Below are 10,233 nucleotides of genomic sequence, written 5' to 3'. Positions count from 1 at the left end.
AGAGAAGTCATCCTGCGGGCAGCCGAGCGATCCCGAGTTTCTGAAAGCTCTAAGCGAGTACATATATAGATATACATATATATATATATATATGTATATGTTAATGAATAGGTGCATGTTTCAGCACCAATGCAGTAAATCTGTGCGTGCGCATGTCTGTATCCGTGTTCGCCTCGTCGTACAGACGCGCAGGCAGAGAGAGAGGCAGCCACTTCGCAGACGCTGTGTGCGTAGGTAGATATTTAGATGCTGGCACACGCATACACAGCGTAACATGCATGCACGTCGGCAAGATAACCTTAAGGTCACTTGCTGCGGTCGGCTCAAGCTGTATGCTGCTGAACGGGGGCACCTGTTTTCCTAATCTACGAAGACGCATGGAGAGATCGGCTTCGTTTTCAGCTTACTTCCGGCGCCTTGCGCTTGCCTCCGCCGCTGCTGCAGACAGACGCACACAAAAAAGAGACAGCTCGGTTTTCAAGGGCGCCGAGAGTCCGTCAGTGCAATCGCGGTTTCTCGACGCGCAGGATGCACTCCGCGCAGCAGGCCGCCCGCGAGCGACTCCCAGGGCGCGCGCGCGAAGAATACACAGTGGATACAGGACCCGGTAGCGACACATCGGGTGCCGATCGCGGCAGATAGCTGTGGCTGCATCTGCCTTTCGAATGTGCGATGCAGCAACACAGCGCGAACCCCTGATTGCAAAGAATCCCTAAACGCTAAACGGACACAGAGGAACTACTTGCCAGAAGATACGCTGAAGAGACGGTTTTCCACCCCCGACACAGTCTACGAGGGGACGAAAAAAGACGACAGCGCTCGCTGCAGCCGCCTCAGATCCCCTCGGAGTCTCTCTGTGCGCTCGTGCGAGGCGCGAGAACTCAGTCTGCCAATTCGGTCGAGAGCAACGCGCGAAGCGGAGACATGGAGCCCAGGGGTAGGACGCAAGAACAGACAAAACGAGTCAGGGCCAGGCATCAAAACGAGCGAAGAAGCGAAGATCGGATATGGTCGCGCCTGTGCCCAACGATGTCAGCGCGTATACTTGTGTGGGTGCTTCTACGGATAACGCTTGCTGGCGCATAGAGCGCATCTTGGTCGTATTTCGACTGGAGCCGTACGGCGAAAGAGACAGCCCCACGCAGGTGTGCAGTGCGCGTACATTCAGACGAATATGGAGATCGAACTTCACGGCACTGCTGGGGGTACCGCGGAACTATCCTGAGTCTTGTGACTGGACAAAGGCCTCCCGTGTATGTTTTTTTAAATCCCGAGACGCGCATCGCGACCCTCCTACTGACCGCCAGTGTGCTCGCCTCTGTGGTCATCGGAGGCGCTTTGCGACGAAAGCGCGCGGGGCTGTAAACTCAAACACGCTATGCCTATTTTCCAACTATATACATGGTATGTGTACATGGACGCGTAAACACACAAGTATGTATATATATATATATATATATATATACGTGGGCATATGCAGGCAGAAAGGCGACCCATAAGGAGATGTGTGACACACGAGGCTTGCCAGACAGAGAGCTCCACACGTGTTTCGCAGCGTTCTGCATTTCGAGCTTTCACTGTTTGTGAAGCAAGGCTTCCTCACTCTTGCTTGTTCGCGCGCTTCTCAGGGTACGCAGTGGCGCGTCTAACAATCTTGGGAGCATGCTGCTCTACTTCACATGCATCCGTCACAGCAAATCTGACCCTGGAAGGCCGGAAAAGTCCAAACCAGAAAACACCTCGACGCCGCCTTCCACAGGTGTAGGTACACTTGCGCTGTGCCTCTGCACACTGCGCCGGCACAGCGTGTTCGAAGGCGCGCCCGAAGAGAAGACTCCTTTTCATGTTCCCATAGAACTAGAGAAGGGCGGAATGTCTCTGTAGCACACCGTAGTGCCTAAACCCTACTCGACGGGTGTGACCAGTGCACAGATGTGTGTGGAGCGGCTGAGAACTGAATATCGCTCGTGTGCGGCTCATACATAAGCTACCCCCACCGAAGAAAAAAGACTAAGTCGGGGCGCTTGGACATGAAGATACAACTTTATTCCCCTTTCCTGCTTACCTTTCGAGAAGTTCGACCGACGGGTTCTTGGCGAGGCGAGAGCTCGACTTGGTTCTCGATTTCTTCGTAGCTTCGTGCTGCAAGCACTTGGAGGCGTAGAAGCCCTCGCAAGAGGGCTGCGAAGCCCGACGTGTCTTCATTCGCGGCGAGTCACACTCTCCGTCGCGAAGGCCAACGCATGCGTGGCAGTGGCAACGGTCGTCGAGTTCTGGGCGCAGGCACTCGTCTACTCCGCAAGTTTTGCAGTGAGGGCGGAATAGAAGCTCAACAGGCTTCTGCGACCGCCTGTTGCTGCGGCTGCGCGCTGAGGCCTCGACATCGCTCTCCGTCTCTGTTTTCTCCCGCCTCCTGCAGCGGGTGAGATCAAGATCCCACGCGACGCGAAACATAAAAAGGCTTCATGAATGCGCCGGCGAGAACTTCAACCGTCACCTGCACACGTGCAAATATCTATGTGTACTCAATATGCATTTATGCATGCACACATCTGTGCAAATAAGTGAAAACAGCCAATGACGAGCCAATGACGCACACAAGTAGAAGTCTGCGTGGAGACTCCCATATGCAGTGTACCTGGTATCTAGGTAGGGACGCATATATATGTATATACATACATATATACATTTATATAAGCATTGATGGAATGGTGCGCGCTAGATATATAGCGGAATAACTTTGTTCTTCGGTTTTCCTGGAGGCTTCCGGCTGCGTCAGTGAGTGAATCAGTACCGCCCAGTTCACATCTTTGTTTGTCTGAGCTTCTTTTCATCGTGTGGCGTTTCTTCTCACAGGCTTTGCGCGCTTTGTTGTTTCTTCAGGTCGGCAGTCCCTTGATGCGTTTCGAGTGTTTTCAAGTCTTGTTTGCCGAGTGTTGCTGCACTGTCCAACCCCTCGCCAGTACTGATCTTTGTCAAGCTCGAGGTGAGGAGGAGGTCCGTCTTTTGCGTGCCAGCGCGGCTGAGGGCGTTTCTCGATTTCTCGAGCGGCTCGGCGGCCGTGGCCTCCGCCCTGTGGAACTGCTGCTTCAGGCACTTGGAGGCGTAGAAGGACTCGCAGGTCGGGTTCGAGGCTTTGCGAGCGCGCATGCGAGGCGAACTACACTCGCGTTTTTCGAGGCCGAGGCACGCGTCACAGTGACATCGGTCGTCGAGCCACGGTCGCAGACACTCCGCCGCGCCGCACATCTCGCAGTGGGGCCGGGGGAGTGCCGGCGTCGACTCGCCGTCGGGGCGGCTGCGCGTGAGCGACCGCCCGCGAGAGGCGATGCGGCTCCTCGCGACAGACTTGCTCGCTCTGTTTTAGAAGGAAAACAGAGAAACGCAGCGAATGGGGAGGGGGGGGAGGGAGGGGAGGGGGAGAGGACTGGCACCAAGGGGCCTGAGGGGATGCGTAGGGAGGCAGATGCACGTTTGCGCATGTCTCGAGGCATCAGGAGTGCTGGAGTGTTGATCAGGTCACACGTGGAACTCTTGGCAGACTGTTGAAAGATTCAGATACCCGAAGAGCGTCTGCGTGGATTCAGTGCGAACAGGCAGACTGTGAGAGAGGCCGCTAAAAGGGCACAGCTGCGAACTCGCACGCAGGAGATTTTTGAGAGAAACGCGTCGATGCCTTTGCGTGTGCAGCATGTTCACAGCGGGGTGCATCTCTGGAAGTCGCATCTCTGCAGCTGCAGCTACAGAGCGACTATGGAGGCATTACTTGATCGTGGCGGTCGTCGTGAGGGTCGAGAGAGCGTTTTCGTCACGCATTTGAGCGAGCGTCTGTTCCTTCTTTAGAGTGGCGTGCGGCGGTTGTTTCTCCGGTACGCGCGTCGTCGGCAATCTAGATTTGACAGGCGTCTGCATTTCGAATTCGTGTCTCTGGCACTTGGAGGCGTAGAAGGACTCGCAGGTCGGGTTCGAGGCTTTGCGAGCGCGCATGCGAGGCGAACTACACTCGCGTTTTTCGAGGCCGAGGCACGCGTCACAGTGACATCGGTCGTCGAGCCACGGTCGCAGACACTCCGCCGCGCCGCACATCTCGCAGTGGGGCCGGGGGAGTGCCGGCGTCGACTCGCCGTCGGGGCGGCTGCGCGTGAGCGACCGCCCGCGAGAGGCGATGCGGCTCCTCGCGACAGACTTGCTCGCTCTGTTTTAGAAGGAAAACAGAGAAACGCAGCGAATGGGGAGGGGGGGGAGGGAGGGGAGGGGGAGAGGACTGGCACCAAGGGGCCTGAGGGGATGCGTAGGGAGGCAGATGCACGTTTGCGCATGTCTCGAGGCATCAGGAGTGCTGGAGTGTTGATCAGGTCACACGTGGAACTCTTGGTAGACTGTTGAAAGATTCAGATACCCGAAGAGCGTCTGCGTGGATTCAGTGCGAACAGGCAGACTGTGAGAGAGGCCGCTAAAAGGGCACAGCTGCGAACTCGCACGCAGGAGATTTTTGAGAGAAACGCGTCGATGCCTTTGCGTGTGCAGCATGTTCACAGCGGGGTGCATCTCTGGAAGTCGCATCTCTGCAGCTGCAGCTACAGAGCGACTATGGAGGCATTACTTGATCGTGGCGGTCGTCGTGAGGGTCGAGAGAGCGTTTTCGTCACGCATTTGAGCGAGCGTCTGTTCCTTCTTTAGAGTGGCGTGCGGCGGTTGTTTCTCCGGTACGCGCGTCGTCGGCAATCTAGATTTGACAGGCGTCTGCATTTCGAATTCGTGTCTCTGGCACTTGGAGGCGTAGAAGGACTCGCAGGTCGGGTTCGAGGCTTTGCGAGCGCGCATGCGAGGCGAACTACACTCGCGTTTTTCGAGGCCGAGGCACGCGTCACAGTGACATCGGTCGTCGAGCCACGGTCGCAGACACTCCGCCGCGCCGCACATCTCGCAGTGGGGCCGGGGGAGCGCCGGCGTCGAGTCGACGCCGGCGTCTCGTCGGCGGCTGCTGGAGCGGCCGCGAGACGAACCGCGCGATCGCATCGCCGCCGAAGGCAGCTGCAAAGAAAGCTGTTTCCTGTCAAGCATCAAAGAGGGTGAGCCTACAGTACGACCCTCGTGGAGGCGTGTCTGCGGCGTGAGAGTGATCCAGAGATTCAGGCGGACGGACGGGGTCATTGATTCACACGAATAAGCACGTCGCTCCCCATCTACCCGCCCAGCTGCATTTTGGCCCTCTGGGCTGTCGGTATTTTCGCGGACATGAGAGTGGACATGAAGAAGGAGACACGGATTTGAGAAGCACGAGCGTGACCAGCCAGGTAAACAAACGAAATATGCAGTAGCTGGACCGTCTAGGCAGACGCTTGCATGTGAGTTGACTCACTCAGAGCTAATGCGTTATGCACCCGCCTACCGAGGATTCAGCGGGCACGTTCCAAGCAAACGTGATTACTGTGATATTGAAATCCAACGGGGTTCGCTGTCTCAAGCCGTCCAGTGGGGTGGTGATGTGCTGCATTCATAAAGAACGTATTTGTCCGTATCTCATAACCGGCGTCGTCTACAGAATTCTGCGAAGTATAATGTAGCCGCAGGCGCTCCTTTTTTTCGTGGCCGGTATACGCTCCAATGGTTGTGACTCACGGGGTGATCTTTTCCGATTCTTGCCGCTTCACTGTCGTCTGGGACGCGTGCGTTTTGATGGTCGCGAGAGGTTTATCGCCCTTCGCGGCTTCTTCGAACGTGCGGCTGCGCTTTGAGAAGTGTTTCATGAGCATATCCTTCGTCGTCGGCTGCCTGGATTTCATGGTCTGTGCGCGGGTCTCGAATTGGTGTTTCATGCATTTTGACGCATAGAACGATTCGCACGATGGCTGCGAGGCTCGGCGTGCCTTCATTCGCGGAGATTCACACTCGCCTTTCTGCAGTCCCAGACAGGCCTTGCAGTGGCAGCGGTCGTCGAGCCACGGCCGCAGGCACTCCGCGGCGCCGCACATTTCGCAGTGGGGGCGAGGAAGCTCGGGAAGGGATTCCATACCGGGATCTCGCTTGCTTCCACGGCTTTGCGAGCGCATACGGCTTCTCTGGCTGCGCTGGGAACTCGCGCGCTTCGCCGCAGAACCCTGAGCCTTCGGCGTTCCACATGAGCCGGAATGTTGCCTAGTCAGGAATTCCACAGTCAAGCGCTCTATATTAACCTGGTTGATCCTGCCTGTAGTCATAAGCTTGCATTAAAGATTAAAGCTCGCATGTCTAAGAGTAAGCTTTTACACGGCGAAGCTGCGCATGGCGCATCAAAACAGTTATAGCTTATTTGATTCCCCTGCGACCGCAAACGCATCTTCTGATCTGTCCACCACACAAGTCCTTGCTGCGCCTCTGAGTCAAGAGTTCACGAGTGGACGTTACAGAAGCCGTGCGGCGCCGCGAGAGCTGTCACTGTAGCGTCAGTTGTTATCTGAATCATATTGCATGCTCTGGATACGTAAGGAAAAGGAAAGGTTAACCGCTATTTAAACACAACAGTTCCCGTAGCTGTTGCTGAATGCTAAATCTAGATTTAGGCGGAAATGTCTCTCCGGAAATGAATGTCACGCCTTTTCCCAAAGAGTGGTGCCGTGCTATACCGTGTTCCACCAAGATGCGCCTTGTCCCGTGAACGTGCCAACATTTTCTCATTATTGATCTAAGCTGGGCTTGCGCGCACACATGAGCGACAGAATTTCTTCTGCCAAGTCGGTACGCAGTTATATAAGAGCACCTAGAAGCTGGCGCGACTCGTATCTAAAGCTCCGCTGCCAAACGTTTGTACATGGGCGTATCGGATGCCCGTGTTTCGAAAACTGGGTGGCATCGCCTGTGTCGAGAATCGCGGGTCTATTTCTGAGGCAGGAATAATGCGTTTGTATACCATGGTGCAACGAGCGTCATTTGTGATGCCATCTTGTTCGTTGATTTCTCCGTTTCACGGTCGGAATTGGAAGAAAGCTGTTTAGAGTCTGCTCTGCGCGATGTTTCCTTCGAGAGCCCATCGAAGGAGCAGCTGCTGGCTTCGACCTTGTCTTTCAAGCACCTGGACGAATAGGCCGTGTGGAAACTTGAATTGTAGTCTCGCGTGCTCAGAGAGTCGCAGCCGCTTTTCGCGGTTTCGAGACGGCCAGAGTTGCAGTGGCATTTCCCGTCGAGCCACAATTTTGCGCCTTCGGCCGCTCCACATATTTTGCATGAAGCAGAGGAGAGCTCCGTTCTCTGCTCGTCATCCGGTAGATGAACCCGCTTCCTGCTCCGGCTACGGCTAACCGTGCTCTGGCTCTTGCTCATTGTCTTCTGCGGGCCAAGAGAAGCCGAGCGGCTTCTCTGATCCTTGATGGTAAAAGACCGTTTGGAGGCAACCATCGCGCTGCACAAGACCAAGGCAACTCTACACTGGCAGGTTGATGTCTGCTAGGTGACATAACCGTTATCAAATAGAAACGCCCTCAGCCCAACTGTTTTCCTTGCAAACGCTGAGATGATCTGAAACACGTATCTCGCAATCGCACATATGCGGGTGCGGTCGTACTCGGTAGGTACTTGCATCGCCGTCACAAAAATAGATTAGCGAGCTCGTAGAATAACCACCGCGCGCGAGAAAGAAAACATCACTCACTCATTCAGGCATGCCATCGTAGTCATCGGCACCGCCGGTTTCTGAACAGCTTTCAGCGCGTCGGACATGCGAGCGCTGTAAGGGAAGGAGTCTTTGCTGTGCGATTGCATCATCGCTCTACGATTTGCGACGCGCATGTGCTCAGAAGCCCCGCTGAGACAGCAGCAGAAGCAAGCCAGCCACCTGTGGGTGAGCTTCCTTCAGTCTAAAAGCAACACGCAGAAGTGCCTTGCGGTTGAAAAGCCCGTTTGACGAGGTGTCACTTCACATACGACTTAGTCGACAGGAGAATGACAAGGCAAAGGTGTGCCTGGCAGGTCGGAAACGGCGGGACAGTAGGTGAACTCACCAGTCGTAGCCCACGACACAGCCCTTGACAAGGCAATACCTCGTTTGAGAGGGAAAACCGACTAACGCAGCGATCCCAGAAACGCGTACGGGAGACGATACATTCCAACGCACAGGAAAAACGCAACTGCGATTGCCATCGTGGGAGCTACAGCAGAGGGGCCGGGCAACGAGATGGACCCATTGAGCACCGATGTATGAGCTGCGATCAGTGGCACAGTCCCAATTCTAGACGTTTCATCCTCACATCCCATTTCTGTGTGGGGCCACCCAAATCATTATTCGGGCCCTTGTCTCCACAGAGAACCAGGTGCGCGAGTCAGGCACGCGCGGCCCGAACTCAAAAATCATGACCGCTTTCATGTGCGTCCGCGCCACAGGGGATGTCAACTCACTTGGGAGCTCACTTGCTCCCACTGTATTGTTCAGTCAGTGGTAGAACCATCATAGGAGCCGACGCTTCAAAAGTGTCACATAAGGGAGGGCGAATGTGACTCTAATTGACGGGTGCCAGCAGTGGATCAGAGAGAGTACGGTTCCCTTATTATACGGCCCGTTTCTTGTTTTTCCTGTAGCCAGTCTAGAACAAAAAGCCGTGGACTTCAGCCAACACAACATTATCCCGTCGGAAGAATCCATCACTCGCACTTCCCCTAAAACTTCACCTAGCCCACAATGTTGGATCACTAAAGGTGTTGCAACGCCTCACCAGATCACGATTACTACACACCGGGTTAGTTCCTGGACAGAGTATGTAGTTTCCACATGACAAGATAAGCCCCGGGTAAGTATTGAGATAATTATAGCCCCCCATTCCGTCTATTTCGTGAAGATGCCCGATGATAAAAATTGTCTGAATGTTCCCCCCCATTTTCGAGGTAGAAGCTTGTAAACCAGCGGATCCTACGGCAAAGGGGCAGCCGGGTTCGCGGTAGGGCTGCGATGTTCCCTCGCTTTTTTTAAGTGCTGATCTGAGCAGCCTCCCTCGATTCGCGGTAAAACTCAGCGTCAGCGAGCTGGAATGCGTGAGTCTACGCCGAACTCTCATCCAACAGATGCCTACCCGTAACCTTGAAAACTGCGAATTTTTCTCTGGCCCACGTACCCTTTCTTGGCTATTAGGGTAAATCCCCGAGGAACACGAACGATACATAAGCCACATCTTTCGTCTATTAACGTATCGGTGAAGTGTGCCAGCCTTCGCGAGACTGCGCGCGAAGCTGGGTAAGGAGAGCCTTCTCCAGACGAATAGGACGGGCTACAAAACACCGGAGCAGCTGAACAAGCCGTTTGATCGATAAAGCTGTCGTTTATCCATTTGACCACAGTTCTACTGTTATTGAGTCAAATACGTTCGGACCGTACAGCGGACGCGCTGCCCCATATGGGAAATGAATGGATCGGTCAGCATGTGGCGCAGAGCTGTTTCCCAAAGGCACCACTAGGCACGCTCTGAAGACCAGCTGCTTGTGAGACAACTGCGTTGTGCGAAAGCACGTAGCTTGGCTTCCGTCGTGTACCTTTGCGCGCAATTAAGAGTTATTTTAGGACACCAACAATACAGCGTGGAATCGCACTCGACACACTGTATACCAGAGCTTGCATCTCCAACCCAGGGTACAGCAAACGCGTACACGGTCAACAAAGCACGAGAAACTGCCAGATTAGTCGAGGCTTCACGTCGGTATGTGCGCTGAAGTCCACACCTACTACTTCAGACTTCCCCCTGACACGCTCTGTCGCTTTTCGCTATAGACACACTCGACTTCTCATTTTCCTAAATCACAGACGTCACTGCTGTATCACTCACTCCGAGACCGTCCCCGGTTCCTCGTCGAAAAGCCCCGTCATCAGGGTCTACACGTCTTTTTGTCACTTCAACCTGGAAGCGACGTGCCTCGCCTCGCCCTACCCCTCTCTCGGGTCTCGCTCGTCCGTCCGCCCCGTTCAACTCCCTCTATACAGTGGATCCACGGGCCTTGGGAGAGTACATATACATATACGAGCATATATATACGTGCAGAGATAGACGTTGGTTCCCTTTTTGCGGTGTGGTATTTCGTCGTCTGCGTTCCTTCTCCTTGCTTGACGCTTGCTTCGGTCGTCTTCGATCGCCGTCACCGGGTGCGCAGTGCATTCTCTCGTCGCATTTCCACTTCCGTTGGACACGTAATCCCTCGAATGTTTCACGTGATTAGTGTTGCTCAGCAGCAGCTAGCTGCGTGGGCAGGGGGGGAGGTGGGGGGGGGAGGCGCCAC

At 54.8% G+C, this 10,233-nt stretch overlaps 2 protein-coding genes across 2 annotated transcripts; both read right to left on the bottom strand.

Annotated features, from left to right (window-relative positions):
* Window positions 1-1,599: 1,599 nt before the first annotated feature.
* BESB_060380 (uncharacterized protein) lies at window positions 1,600-3,249 on the bottom strand (the record flags this gene model as incomplete). Its single annotated transcript, XM_029364452.1, has 3 exons — window positions 1,600-1,705; window positions 2,066-2,413; window positions 2,855-3,249. The coding sequence occupies 3 exons, from the start codon at window positions 3,247-3,249 to the stop codon at window positions 1,600-1,602; spliced, it is 849 nt and encodes a 282-aa protein (XP_029219160.1).
* Window positions 3,250-4,599: 1,350 nt separating this feature from the next.
* Window positions 4,600-6,200, bottom strand: BESB_060370 (uncharacterized protein; the record flags this gene model as incomplete). Its single annotated transcript, XM_029364451.1, has 2 exons — window positions 4,600-5,218; window positions 5,623-6,200. 2 exons carry the CDS (start codon window positions 6,198-6,200, stop codon window positions 4,600-4,602), a joined length of 1,197 nt encoding a protein of 398 aa, XP_029219159.1.
* Window positions 6,201-10,233: the final 4,033 nt, after the last annotated feature.

This window comes from Besnoitia besnoiti, chromosome V (genome assembly GCF_002563875.1).
Source record: "Besnoitia besnoiti strain Bb-Ger1 chromosome V, whole genome shotgun sequence".
NCBI lineage: Eukaryota > Apicomplexa > Conoidasida > Eucoccidiorida > Sarcocystidae > Besnoitia > Besnoitia besnoiti.
This window is presented reverse-complemented; position numbering and strand designations above follow the sequence as displayed.